This window comes from Pinus tabuliformis, chromosome 2_2 (assembly GCF_031772625.1).
Source record: "Pinus tabuliformis cultivar Carrire ecotype Pingquan chromosome 2_2, CPIR1, whole genome shotgun sequence".
Classification (NCBI taxonomy): Eukaryota; Viridiplantae; Streptophyta; class Pinopsida; order Pinales; family Pinaceae; genus Pinus; species Pinus tabuliformis.
This window is the reverse complement of record NC_142300.1, coordinates 285,266,163-285,281,332: the sequence shown is the minus strand read 5'-3', so window position 1 is coordinate 285,281,332 and position 15,170 is coordinate 285,266,163. Positions and strand designations below refer to the sequence as shown.

Below are 15,170 nucleotides of genomic sequence, written 5' to 3'. Positions count from 1 at the left end.
AGAGTGCGCAGTTTTACCGGGAGTTGATTGTAGGTCGACAGAGTACGGTTGTAAGGCAGTTTTGTGCAGAACCGAGAGGAGGAGTTCTTGGTGTCTCGGGTGAGCACCCTCCTACCGTAAGAGGTTGGCACATGGTTGTAAAAGGCTGTCTTTGCCTTGATTGTAAATATTTCTAAGTGTTGGCTTGGATTTTGCCAAGCACACTTGTATGATGTATTATTGAAGATTATCATAATATATTATTATCGGGCAGACTTGTTCGGGAGTTGCCCCTCCCTTTATACTTGGTTGCAATTGTTATTGTCTTGGTTAATTGCATATTGGATAATGAATGAGTATGGGCTTCATTATGCATTTTACTTGGTTGCGAAACACAAACTAAGTATGTTAATGTGAAAAGGCGTAGTCCATGTGTACAAGTATTGTTAAAAAGAAAGTGCACGGTGGTGCCGCACCTCGCCGGACACGGTTGGAAGACTACCATAGGCCTGGGGGCGTCACACAGCGGGTGCCAGCGCGGGCCGCCAGCTCGGAGGTGGTGGGTCACCCATTCCCGGAAAACTTATGATGTGATGGGCCGTCCCGCTGCCGGAGAAACAATGGATGCGGGATGGAAAGGCATGGCAGGTATGTATTGTGAGGGCGCTATCCGGTACATTAAATGCTCGATACCAGGCTGGTTAGCTCTTGCGGACTTCTACTATCATTTTATGTGATTCGAAACCACCTATTTTAAATTAAAAAATTGATGGAGTTCTAATCAGAGCAATTATAAATGTGTAAACAACTGTCATTAATATTTAATGTTAAATTATTATTAATATTAATATGAAGATGCATATTTACATTATAAAATATTTAAATAATTGGTTTTAATAATGCTCAATAATTGGTTTTGAAATAAAAAAGCCAGATTCCAACTATTTTTAATTGCCAAAGCTAAAGCGGTAGAGAAGGCCAACGTAAAATGCAGGACGGCAACAGCCAGGAATGCTCGGGCATTGGATTCGATTCCACCTTATTGTGATGGACGTAGATTTCCACTATCTTTTTATGTCAGTGGAAACCAACCATCTAAACTTCAAAAAAAAATTGATGGAGTCCAACAAAAGCAATTATATATGCAGTTGTCTATAATGCGACTTTTTGGGAGCCTTTCCGGTGGGTTTTTCTGGTCAAAATCCGGCAGCAATTTATTGGAATAGCAAGTTTGATAGCTAGTTTCTGCACAATCAAAGCGTCCCAGGGGTTTTTTAGGGTGCTGAATCCAAATATGCAGTTAAAAAACCATTTTAACTGCAACAAATCAAAATTTTACCTCAATATTCTTCCACCGGATTCCGTCACCGGAATCTCCAAAAAGTCGCATTATAGACAACTCCATTATATATGTGTAAAGAGCGGTTAGTCATATTTAATGTTAAATTATTATTATATTAATATGAGTATGAATAATTACATTGTAAAATATTTAATATTATTAAATAAATAATTTATGATTTTTTAATTTTGGTAACATTAAATATACATTATGAATGCTTATCAACAATTATTAAATTATATAGTTGCTCTATTAATATATAATTCTATAATGTTTACTCATTATTCAATACGTGATACCCGGATAAATGATATTCACCAATTGACACCAACTTAATTCTTAACCTGCAGTGTGCATAATGTTCACGGTTGACTCACACTAATTCTTAAGTTGGTGTTGCGTTAAGAATGGGTCCCAACTAAAGCAATCACATGTGGGGTACAGCGATGTCTGCGGGGAAGATATGGAACTCTGCTCACTGGTCGGTGGCAATCCTCAATAATGCAGTGACATTTGGAAATACCAGGAACATATTTGTGCCGTTCGCATTAGTTCAGTCCCTGTATTTAGTTGAAAATAATAATTTAATAATAAGAGAAAAATATTATAAATTTCGTTCAATTGCGACTTCGTTTGTTCAATGAACGGTTAAACTCAGAAATCCACCAGATTGATTTCAGTGCTGTTGTGTTTTCAATCCATTGGCCAACTCTTGAGGTCTTGATACACAGATAAGAGTAGCAAAGGCGCAGTTGGTAGGTACTCTGCAGTCTGTGAGATCATTCACACAAAAATATTGAAGTGGAGCGCGCTTTCTCTATCTCTGCAAAACATCTTCGATCTGCTTCTTAGCTCCAATGGCACACGTTAGCTTGACCCCAGCTCGTGACGCTACATCCTGCGCATCCTCCTCCACATCCCACTCACTCGACAATACCAACAGCTATGTCTATCAGGTTTTCATTAATCACCGCGGACCTGATGTGAAAAAAGGTCTCGCCAGCCATATTTATCATCGTCTTAAAGCCCTTGGAGTAGCAGCATTTTTGGACCACCAAGAATTGCAACAAGGAGAGAACATGACTCCTCAAATCGAAGGGGCTATTCGAACAGCCTCCGTCCATCTCGCCATATTATCTCCCACATATGCCGAATCAAGCTGGTGCCTGAACGAACTCGTATTGCTGTTGGAGTCCGGCGCTAAGATTATCCCGATTTTCTATAATGTCAGCCCTGGGGAACTTCGGCGGACGCAGGCCAGAGATGGGGTGTATTCTCGACTCCTGAGCATCCTCCAGTGTGTCTTTCTATGTGCGCGGGACGAAAGTGGAGGGTATGCTCGAGCCCTGCGGATGCTTGAAAAGAAGCCACGGCATGACTCCAACACTATTAAGAGATGGAAGGATGCCCTTTTCTCTGTCGCAGAAATAAGCGGTTTTGAGCTCAACGCGTGTAACGGGTAAGGGCGCCTCCACTTAGTTTTTTATTTGCTGGATTAACAGCTATATCATACTTACTAGTCATTTTATTGTGATTATTATTCAGTGCCGACGAGGGGCAGCTCGTGGAGGAGGTCGTCCAAAAAGTTTTGCAAGAGGTTCGCAGGCCCCCTCTGGATGTAGCTAAATATCCAACTGGCCTCCGCGAAAATGTTGAAGGCTTGGATGATGTCATTGCAGCAGCGAAGGGGGAGCCTCGCATTGTGGCAATTGTGGGTCTTGGGGGGATCGGAAAAACGACTGTCGCCAAAGAAATTTTCAACAGTGAAAGGGAAAAATTCAATCGATCTTGTTTTTTATTTGATATCAGATCCAAATCTTTAGATTCCCTGCTGAGTAGCCTTCTTGAGGATTTGGGTGTATCAAATGTAAAAATAAAGAATGTTGATGAAGGCAAATCCATGATCAAAATGCATCTATCATCTTCTCAGCAGGCCCTTGTGGTTTTAGATGATGTGGATCATATTGATCAGCTGGATGCATTACTTTTTCCGCTTAAAGATGGCATTCATCCAAAGAGTTTGATTTTAGTTACGTCTCGCAATAAAGATGTGCTTACAAACTCAGGGATAATAAAGTCGTCTATTTACACATTGAAAGGCCTCAGTCCAGAGCACTCGCAAGAGCTCTTTTGCTTGCACGCTTTCGGTCAGCCCCATCCTGTAGTAGGATTTGTGGAAGTGGTTCAAAAGTTTTTAAAGGTATGCAACGGATTGCCATTATCTCTTAAAGTACTTGGAGCGCTTCTTCGTGGAAAAGATCATTTAAAGTATTGGTATGAACAATTGCACAAGACTTCCAAAATTCTTCACAGTGATATACAAAAAGCACTTCAGATTAGTTATGATGCTCTGGATGAAGAGGAGAAGCAGATATTCTTAGACATCGCCTGTCTCTTCATAGGGGAAGATACGGATACTGCCATAAGAGTATGGAACGAATCTGGATGGTCGGGATGGCTGGGTTTTTGGAAGCTGGAAAACAGGTGCTTGGTGGAGGTGGACTGGAAAAACTGCCTGAGAATGCACGACCACATTAGAGATCTTGGCAGATATCTGGCAAAGGATTCAAAATATCCGCGTCGGCTTTGGCGATTGACGGACGAAGATCTTTATAATGTGGCTGAACAATCTTCTGTGAGTATTTTGAAGCTTTCGGCCGACTTTCTAAATAACGTTGTGTTATCCGTATTTTGAAGTTTTAAATTCTTAAAACCCTCCAATATGGTCAATCTTGTTTCAGGTGCGTGGAATTAGCATGGTTCATGGAAATGTCCCTGATCAATCTTTCGAAAAGCTTTCTGGCATTTGCAACCCAAGTGACTTGCGGATCCTTAGCGGTGAAGGTTATTTTGTTGAACGCGTATTCAGCAGTAGAGAGCTACCGAAACTAATGTATGTCCACTGGGAAAACTGTCCGAGCTCCTCGTTACCTTTCTCTTTTCCAACAAAGAATTTAAGAGTGTTACATATAGAGGGGAGAAAATTGAAAACACTGTGGCAACATGAATCTCAGGTAGTTTTGTTGATTTATTTACACGTCCCTTTACTTTTTTCTTCAATTTGTAAAAGGTTGTTTGAACTTAAGAATTCCAGTGTCAAACCAACTGTATGTAAATATTGCAGGCACCTTTGCGGTTGAGGAAATTGTATATTGATGGTCCTCTTTCAGAGGTTCCAGAGTCCATTGGCAAGCTGAAGCACCTAGAAGAATTTGTCCTGTCCAATAGTGATCATGAAAGTTTGCCAAAGGAATTTTGTAATATGCATTCCCTGAAACATCTCAGCTTCCACCATTGTTATAAAATGAAGTTGATGCCACAGTCAATTGGAAACCTTACGGGCCTTGAAACGCTTCACCTGATTCACTGCTCCAGTCTGCAGATGCTCCCGGACTCGGTAGGGAACCTGACGGGCCTCCAAACCCTTGATCTGGTCGCCCGGACTCGGTTGGAAACCTGACGGGCCTCCAAAGCCTTCACCTGGGCGGGTGCTCCAGTCTGCAGATGCTCCCGGACTCGGTTGGGAACCTGACGGGCCTCCAAAGCCTTGACCTGGACTCGTGCTCCCGTCTGCAGATGCTCCCGGACTCGGTTGGGAACCTGACGGGCCTCCAAAGGCTTTACTTGCGAGAGTGCTCTGGTCTGCAGATGCTCCCGGACTCGGTTGGGAACCTGACGGGCCTCCAAAGCCTTTACTTGCTAGAGTGCTCCAGTCTGCAGATGCTCCCAGACTCGGTTGGGAAACTGACGGGCCTCCAAAGCCTTTACTTGCGAGAGTGCTCCAGTCTGCAGATGCTCCCGGACTCGGTTGGGAACCTGACGGGCCTCAAACGTCTTCTGTTGAGGGAGTGTTCCAAATTACAGATGTTGCCCAATGTGGAGCATTTGAGCTCGTTGGAGGAACTTAATGTGTTCGAATGTCTCAACCTGCAATGGAGTGAGGGAGTAGTCGAGCAGCTGCGCGGCTGCGCCAACGACTGGGAGAAGGCTTCGTGGAAGGATAGTCTGAGGAAGAAGCAAGCGAAGAAAGCATGGAAGGATACCGTGAGGAAGAAGCAAGCGAAGAAAGCATGGAAGGATACCCTGAGGAGGAAGCAAGCAAGCGAAGAAAGGTAGTAAAATATGAAAGCACTTCATAATGAGCAAGCTGAAGCTGCTGAAGAGCCAAAGGAAAGTGGGGTTGAGTCAATAGCTGATGATGCTGTGATGGAGGACGTCTCTGATTCTAAAATTACAAGGGAATTGGAAATCAATGACCCTTTGGAAGATTCAGTGGAGGTGAAGAAGGCTCAAAATACCCATAATTTTTGGTGTTCTTGGAGGGCTGCTTCTTCTCTTAATCGTATTCCTGTTTGGAACTCGAAGAAGACTGAAGTCTGCCATATTTGGAAGGCGTGAGGGAGGTATTGCAGCGATATTCTTTTTGCTATTATTTTATGTTGTACTCTATTATGCCAATAGAGTCCATTGAGTTACATCATTCTCTTTTTGCTTCATTTTATGATATAGCTGTAAATTTTCATTTATGTAGTTCATTATATGGGGGACGATTCACAAATTAGAGAAGGTGAGCACCTGAGCAGAGACTCACAAATCAGAGAAGGTGAGCAACTGGCCAGCCCATGGCAGGACCTAATTAGGATTCCTAGCCCCTCCATTGTTTTCAGAATGTTTAATATGAAAACATTGGTAGCTGCAAAGGAATTTTCATGATAATAACAAGCTTAGACAGGGAGGATTTGGCGTTGTATACAAGGTAGCATAGCCTACAAACAAAAAACCTATTCAAGTTTTCAAAGTCTTCCATTATAGTAGCCGGCATCATCACCAAGTGTACATTAATAGCTCACGAAATCCAATATTTTCCGATGACATTTAAGCTTGTACTTCACAAAATCTTCATAATTTTTTTCTCTCAACCACTCAGGGAACTACTCCTGAGGGAAACGAAATAGCAGTGAAGAAACTGTTCATGGAATCTATGCAAGGAAAGAGAGTTTTTGAATGAAGTTAAGCTGGTGGCTAAAATTCAACATCAAAATCTTGTTAAGTTACTTGACTGCTTCACAGAGGAATCAGAAAGGTTGCTGGTTTATGAATACTTACCCAGTAACAGTCTTGATAAAATTCTATTTGGTGAGTCACTCTCATTTTGTTGAAAGCTATGATTGAAACATTTGATACAAATCATGAAAAGCAATCCTTGAAATGTTTAAGAAGGCTCAGGATGATCATCATAATTCAATATCTTGCATGCTGGATACAGATCCAAATAAATGCAGACTTGATTGGCAGAAGCGTTACTCCATGAGTCCATCATACTTGGAGTAATTCGAGGGCTTCTTTACGTGCACCAGGATTCTCGTCTCCAGATTATTCATAGAGATATTAAAGCAAGCAACATTTTGCTGGACAAAAATTTGAATCCCAAGATAGCAGATTTCAGACTAACCAGACCTTTTGAGGACGAAGAAACTTGTGTTGGGACAGGAGTTGCTGGCACTCGGTAAAATTTCGAACATGCATCACTCTTATACTAATTCCTTCTTAGGTGTATAGTTTTTGTGTGAAAAGCATTTCAATAAACTGATGTTGTAATTTGCAGTGGTTACATGGCACCCGGGTATGCTATGGATGGGCATTTGTCAGCCAAAGCTGATGTCTACAGCTCTGGGATTCTTCTTCTGGAACTTACGAGTGGAAGAAAGAACGTGGATTTATTTTATCACCTGAAACCCAGATCCTTTTAGAATCGGTAAGGCACTGCTTCCATTATAATTCCAATTAACAGTATCTATGTTATCACGATCATGTTATTTAGTTGCTCTAGTGAGAGTAATCCGTATCTATTAACTTCTGTAATTTAACATTTTACGGGCCCTGTATATATTTTCTCAATATGAAGATATGTTGTGGTCACGTAGGCATGGGGATTATACAAAAGAGGAAATATGGAGGACATTATTGATCCACTTATAAACAAAAGCTGCAGCGATCAGGAACAAGTCTTGAGTTGCATCCAGGTTTGGACTGTTCTGTACACAAGCCAGCACATCACTTCGTCCATCAATGTCTGCAGTCAACTTGATGCTTGCAACTGAAGCTTTGATGTTACCAGACCCCACGAAACCTGCTTTTGTGAGGTTCTGTAGCTACCCACAACACCGAATACACCAGCAATCCTGGCTCACCAAATCATGGTTCGTCACATACATCTGCAGCCATATCCTTGAATGGATCCTCTGCTTCATCGCATAGTCCTCTGGTTCCTCCATCTAATGCTGACGCCTCAATCTCTGAGTTAGAACCCAGGTAATGCTGGGCTGAATGGTAACTAAAGATGTTGGGTCCATGATTTTACATATGTTATAGAAGGTAACCAGGGTATCATCAATAGTAGTTTGAGATTTATTTACGATTACAATCATTGTTTTGGACAGTTGGGAAGTGAGTGAAATATCCATAAACTTCATCATATATCATAAACTTCTTTGCTTTCGTTTGGGTCTGTCCTCTTTTTTTGGGGTGTTCTTCTTGATGATAGATTTTGATAAATATGATTTTATCGATATCAGAACTATTATTATATATTATTTAATTAACTAATTAATTAATTAATTATTCTATCTATTTATTTATTTTAATTTTTATTTATGTAATTTATTTTCATTTATTTACTAATTTATATAGTTATATTATTATTATAATATTATATATTATTTAATTAACTAATTAATTAATTAATTATTCTATCTATTTATTTATTTTAATTTTTATTTATGTAATTTATTTTCATTTATTTACTAATTTATATATATAGTTATATTATTATTATTATTATAATAGGATTAATACTATATAATTACTATATCTAATTACCTTCTGAATAATCTATAAAATAATATTCTTTATCTAATTAATTTCCTTTAAATATATATATAACTTTTTAACCGACCAATAAGTTACTACCATATTAAAATTATTTCTTTTATTTCTTTTATAAGTTACTAGTTATTATAACTAACTAGCCCCTTTATATTTTACTTATACCCGTTATATTATACCTTTCAACTATCTTGTATTATTTTTATAAATATTTTCTCTAATAAAATTTAGTTACGATAACTAACTAGAATTGCCTCACATATAATTATATTTTGTTTGTATATATATATATATATATATATATATAAAAGGTCCTTAATCTAACCAATTCTTATTTAACTATTAACAAAATTAACATATATAATTATTTATTTTATAAATATATATATATATATATATATATAAATCAGGTCCTTAATCTAACCAATTTTATTAAACTATTAACAGAATTAACATATATAATTATTTCTTTAACTCCCAGTAATTGATCTTTTTGACTTTTTAGGCCTGGAGTCAAAAATAGCTGTTGATCAAGATAGCCGTTGGAAGCTCTGCTCAGACTATTTAGCATGCATAGCTGGATCTGTTTCTTCAACTTGTCCTGACGATGAACCACACTGGTTGGTTCGAAACGCGTCGACAAATGTCTCTCTTTATGTGATTTACGCCGAAGTTCTACTTATAAATAATATGGATCACAAAAGCCTCAATTCAACAATACAGTAAATGTTTGCATATTAAAATTTCAATCCATGTTTGGGATATTTATCAGTTTTAACTCTGTATATGACTTTACTTCATATCTGCAATAATAGTGCACATTTTTTGTAAAAGATATTGTCATAGGTAATGAATTTTTGAATTTGGAGAATTCAGATCTAAGTCCATGATTCATGGCACTTGGTAGGGACATTCCTTCCATTGGTTACACAAGGAACCTCCTTATGTCAGATTCTTTTCCATTCGACCATCTCGAGCAAGTGCTAAATGGTACTCTGCCAGCAAGGATATTTAAATGCACCTATTCAGATTCTTTGATCCTTTGCGAGGATGTTATGCCTCAATTAGTTCAGAGGCTTCCACCTTTCTTAACTTGCATGATCATTCTTGACAAATAATCTGAATTTGGCAATGAGTCATTGTATTTGAGAACCCAATCTTCGACATATTGCCTGCACATCATTATTAATTCTGAATGGACACATGAAGAAGCCATTACAATATATGTGCTGTTTTTTTCAAGTACAAGATATGTGCTGTTGCATCAACATCTTTGAGATCTTATCCAATAATTATGCTGACGTGGCTGGGTTGTTATGTCTTGCAATGATAAAAGCATGAAATGTAATTTGTTATACTTGAAAGACATAATATCATTATATTGAGTCTCTATAGGATCCTATGCTGACTAGGTGGGTCAAATTAGGATTTAATATATTATTATTATTATTTATTTTTTGTATTCCAGAGGAACCCAGCTGCCTGCTTGACACTTAATTATTCGTAAACCTTGGGGGTCTAAGGTATGCCCTCGTCTCGGTAAACCGAATTACAAACAGGGGGATTTGAACCTTGGATCTCTTAGTTTTCACAGATTTCACATTACTTCGATCACCAATTAAGCTGCCCCCGGGACGATTTAATATATTATTTAAATACTACCATAATCCTGATTTTGAATAGAAAATGGAAAACTTTGGACTTAATCCATACTTGCCTTGATACAACACCAGCCATACAAAAACAAGTTTATTTGCTATCAAGTATATGCTATGATCACACACTATTGACCCTGGTGATCCACCGAAATCCAGTGTCCATCCGATCGACCAAGACTGGTCTAATGGACGACAAATGTCCATAATGTACGAGATTGGAGACATTTAAACACATTCCTTGGGAGCACCCCTTTGTGAAGAGTTGCTGGACAATTGTTCATGACAACTTCAGCTCACTACTCTGGGAAGCCATTCAATGTCACATTGCTTTTCTTGATGAATGTGGATCTCTTGTTCTGAGCCTTTATTGCAGTATTTGGTATTGCATTTGGGCGACGATAGCGTATGCTCCCTTTGAAGGTTTTTTTTAGGGTTTGTAGAGTTTTTTCAAATATTGGCTATTAATGAGGTCTCTGCCCATGTTAGGGATAAGATACTCAATATTACTCTACTGGGGCTCATTTTATTGCACAGAGGACAACTGTGAAGGTTATTTCACTTCGCTTGAAGCCAGCAGGTAGCATTTGGCTAAAGAACTTCAATGCCTCTTCGGCAGGCCCATTATGGGAGCATCCCCACTATTGTATTCCATGAAGATTCATCCCTTTTAGGCATGATGTCAAACAGTTGCAGAACATTATTTATTATTCCACAGTTTGCATACGAAGTAATGAGGGCATTCCATATAGAGATATCTGAGCAGAATACTGTTTTGATGATTCATATGTTCACAAGTGCACAGGAATACGTCTCAATGCAATTGACATTTCCATTGCCATTGCCTGCCTTCCATGAAGATTCATCCCTTTTAGGCATGATGTCAAACAGTTGCAGAACATTATTTATTATCCCACAGTTTGCATACAAAGTAACGAGGGCATTCCATATAGAGATATCTGAGCAGAATACTTTCTGATGATTCATATGTTCACAGGTGCACAGGAATACGTCTCAATGCAATTGACATTTCCATTGCCATTGCCTGCCTGTGCACTCATGACAGGGTATGCTCTTTGTTGATTCTCATGACCACAGATATCATGTGAATAGCAGTTTTGCATGTGAAGAGATTTCATGTGATATGGGAATGAGCCAACACCTTCCATGATGCACCCCTAGTCATGTGAGTAGTTGACTTCCTACAGCGCTGTGTGTATGTGCTCACATGAATCTGAAGATATCAGTTGCATGTTCTAATCTGGGGCTTTTGAGAGATCTATGCTGTTTTTGTTATTGAGAAGAATATTCTTTTTGTTGCATTTCATAATAAATGCTTTATTTCATGTTTAAATAATGCTGTTTCAACTTTCAGTCTGCAAGGCACTTGTTTTTAATATTCATGAATTGTAATCATTAATGACGTTATTTTTTGAAATTGATGTAGATCCTCATGTTGCTGAAAAGAATGAGAATGATGAATATGATGATGATGAAGAAAAACAATGTACAGTAGAAAGATCCCATAAAATAAAGCAATCAGCTCACCAGAGTAACTTGAGAACGGATAGCAGTCCTCGTGGCAAGCAAGAAACAACCAAAGAGGGAGGGATTGAAAAGGAATGTACAAATTCAGGCTAGCAGGGATTGCCGGGGCCATAGGATGAGTGGCTCTAGTTGTATAATTATCAGTTCTGGGCCTGGGAGACCTCCAATAAGTCCTGAATGTAAAGTATCTTGAGACAATGTGCAGCAGAAAACAGATTTGAACAAGAATCAGACCAAGCCCAACTCGTCTCTCCAAAATGTAAGCGAATTAGGATGTAAAAGCTAAATTGAAGATAAATTTGTGGATAATTTATTGTTGATGGAACATGCCTTGCTTTTTAGATCTTATGTAATAGATAATTTTCATCAATTTGAAAATTACTATTGATAAAAATTACTATTTTTGACAACATTTTTCCAAAAATATAAAGAGGCAAAATATTTTTGTACCTGCTAGCTATTGTTGGATGGAACTTGTAGCAGGGCAATCTACTTCGCTTATTTGAAGGTTTTTTAATATAACAACATGTTTGTAAACTTGAGTTTCTCTATTTGTACAGCAGAAATCAAAATATCCCGATGATGCATCTGTTAAGGTGAAGCTTGAAGCAGCAAAGAGAAGGCTTCATGAAGGATATCAACAAGTAGAAAATGGTTTGTCATCTGTTGTTGCATTGTATCATTTATTCAAATTTATTCCTGCAATAGTGTTAAATTATGAAGTGGATTTTAGTTCAATCACTTGTTACCTAATGGTGTAGTGATGTTTTTTGCAGCCAAGAAGCAGTGCACGGTTCAAGTAATGGAATTGCAAGACCTACCCAAACAGGGCTCTAAACCGTTTCATGGTAGACCAGTGTCACAGCATCATCGTCAGTGGATGAATAACCAATGACATTAACACCATATTATAGAGTCAAATAGTCAAGAGGCAGCCCCAGGGGTGTAAAAAGCCCTGATGATGAGAAAGTAACGTACCGGTTTGCTGGCCTGATTTCCATTGTATAGTTTCTGGTCAATCTGAATCTATCTAAAAATTAATTCTAGATTGGTTAGAACTCTCACTTTAGAAGCTCAGAGATTGAGAGGACAAAACTAAGTTTTTTTTGGGATTCTTTCCTCTCCCATTTTTGTTGATTTGAAGTATCTGTCCTTTGTAGCTAACCTAAGAGTATGGCACTTCATAAAGTAAGGAGGTAGAAAAATCATTTCATGTTTTGATGTGCTGTTTGGATCAAAACAGATGACATCGGCAGCTTTGGCAAGGATTTTGGATCCTTTTAGTTTCATTGCTTGATAAGCTGTAGATGTTGCCAAACGGACTTTCTAATAAATATTGGAGGTCGTATTTACAGTTTTCACTGACTCTAATGTATGACATGCAGGGATACAGACTCGATACAATGAATTATCTCTCTGCATTTTTATGCTGGGATGAAGTTGAGAACTGTATTCCTAGCAGAGAGCATTGTAGGCACACTAGATCAAACAGTTTATTAGACCGTGGACAAGTTATGTTGAGATACTAAGACTAAAGTTTGATTCAAAATAAAAGCATGTATAGCAGGCTTGACTTGCATGAATGTCAGTCGATAAGCAAAACTAATTGTCAGAGACTAAGTAGGATCTAACTTGTGCTTGAAGGTAATGACAGGTAGATGGGCGAATGGTCCCAGCTTATCTAAAACTTTTCACGTCAGCTAAATTGACATAGTTTGTAGTTTGAGAAAGCTGCTCTCATGTCTGGTTGGGAAGGTTGAGCACTATTTTATTATAGGGCAACTGGAAGGTTTGCAACTGATTTCTATACTTTTTCCTACTCTTTAACTTGGTATTCAATTATGCTATACTCAAATCTCCAAGAAATTAGGTACAGAGGTGTATACTTTGTCATATCCGAATGAATTACATGGCTGGCAAATGTTCTTTTAACCCGAGCAGAATAAAGCATTGTCAAATGCGCTACCAAAAAACTATTTTACTCTTAAGGTACTTCAGAGCAAGTTTGGGGTGTTGTAGAATTGACATGTATGTTGTTATGATGCTTTGCTTGCCCAATTTTGAGCTGTTGAGCAACATTTTCTCCAATTTAATGTTTTTCATTTTCTATCATTATGCAAATTTATTGCATATAAAACTAATATTTTCACTTTACAGGCGTGTCTCTTCAGTTAAAATGTGTCCCCATTTATTAACTTATTGATTTTTAGATTTTGTGTGTTGAAAATGGCAACTAGAAAATCTTGATTTAATTTTCCCTTCAATTAAATTAGGGGAAAATTGTAATTTCACATCACAAGACAACTTGTACAAGTTAACTAAGTTAATTTCACTTAGTTGGTTTAGTTTATTTGAGTTGAGGGTTTAACTTGAGTCATGTAAAGTGGCTTTTACTTTACAGGAGCCCTGGTTGAGTTTATTTTGAGATGTAATTAATTAATTCAGTTTAATTGAGTTAAAGTCAGTGAAACTAGTTCCAACTATTGGAAGAACTAGTAGGAGTTCTAGTGGTGGGGTGCAACTTCATGTGTTCAACTAATTCACTGATAAATCAACCATAATTAACTCATGCATGAATGAAATTCGAGTTACTCAGTTGAGATTGGAATTCAAGGGCAGTGTATTATCAATTGTATAATTATTCGAATTGTACACATGGTGCATGTAGTCAGAGGGAGAGCCTAAAAGAACTACGCAATCCAATGGAGGAAAATTCCTATTAAATAAGGGCCTAATTCCTCATTGAAAAGCGCAAGGAAATAGGAACTTGGTCAAACAGAAAATTTGTTAAGTATTGACCATGGCTTATCTAGGAAGCAGTGAGACAAATAGAAATAGTGCAGAGGTTGCTCAGGTTTGGGAAAAACATTGTAATCTTTTCATATTTTCTATCTAATGCAATATAAATGAAATGAAATGATATTTTAATGCCCACGAGACTAAAAATAGTCAATGGAACCATCAGTTCCTTGCTTTTCGCTTTTTGCAATTCAATCATTTTCTTATTCAAATTGATGATGAGTTGACCCAACCTTCCAACAATCCCCTTGTTGAAAAGAATGCCAAGAAACCGATGCTAACATATTCCCATAACTTTCGCTGATGTTTTTGAACACATCACATTCCAAAATGAAATGTTTTTTCGATTCCATTGCGCCCTAAACGTGCAAAATGTACACACTCATTCTTCCAAAGCTTCTTTAGGTCTTTTCCACTGTCTTGTTCCACATCGAAGTTGATGCGAGTTGGTTCTTAATTGAGCAATAAGAATCTTTGCCCTCCACGGAATGCTAGCTCCAATGGATTCTTTTTGTTGTAGATCACACGTAGGGTTGAATTCCTCAATGTAGTACTTCTTCTTTCTACCCAATTCTTTCCCCCATACGCGTTAACGAAATTTCTCTAGAACAATTTTTTTTAGCTCCTTGCTATTTGTGGGAGAAACATTGAGGTAGATAATCCATTTTTGCATCCATGTGTGGTTTTGTCTCTTCATGCTTTTTTTCTTTCACTCATGCCTTCATTGAAAATAACATTAGGCCATCTATCTACTCCCATTTGCTCAATTCTTTTTAGATCCCTCTTTTGAAGAGCATATAATGCTTTCCACCCTCCTAACATTCTCTTATTTTTGCAGTCCTCCCAATTAAGATTGTTGTTGAAATCAATCCCGAGGTACTTGTACCGATTTACTTTTTCAAGAATGTTGCCTTCAAAGAAGAATGTAAGCTTACTCTACTTCCTTTTATTAGAAAAAACAT

The 15,170-nt window shown here is 37.9% G+C and overlaps 1 protein-coding gene and 1 pseudogene across 3 annotated transcripts; both read left to right on the top strand.

The window, feature by feature from the left end:
• Window positions 1-1,953: 1,953 nt before the first annotated feature.
• On the top strand, window positions 1,954-5,723 carry LOC149192444 (disease resistance protein Roq1-like). 2 transcript variants are annotated; one of them, XM_089404599.1, is made up of 4 exons: window positions 1,954-2,780; window positions 2,867-3,956; window positions 4,063-4,214; window positions 4,446-4,610. In XM_089404599.1, the coding sequence occupies exons 1-4, from the start codon at window positions 2,179-2,181 to the stop codon at window positions 4,459-4,461; spliced, it is 1,860 nt and encodes a 619-aa protein (XP_089260725.1). In that variant the 5' UTR covers window positions 1,954-2,178; the 3' UTR covers window positions 4,462-4,610. The 2 variants fall into 2 exon arrangements, with proteins under 2 accessions (XP_089260725.1, XP_089260724.1); XM_089404598.1 differs by having other exon boundaries at window positions 1,955-2,780; window positions 4,063-4,335; window positions 4,446-5,723.
• Window positions 5,318-12,770, top strand: LOC149192443 (cysteine-rich receptor-like protein kinase 43; annotated as a pseudogene). Its single transcript, XR_016254355.1, has 9 exons — window positions 5,318-5,724; window positions 5,853-6,077; window positions 6,249-6,457; window positions 6,588-6,827; window positions 6,927-7,076; window positions 7,246-7,633; window positions 11,309-11,668; window positions 11,973-12,063; window positions 12,186-12,770. The product of XR_016254355.1 is annotated as a cysteine-rich receptor-like protein kinase 43 (transcript).
• The last annotated feature ends 2,400 nt before the right edge of the window (window positions 12,771-15,170 follow it).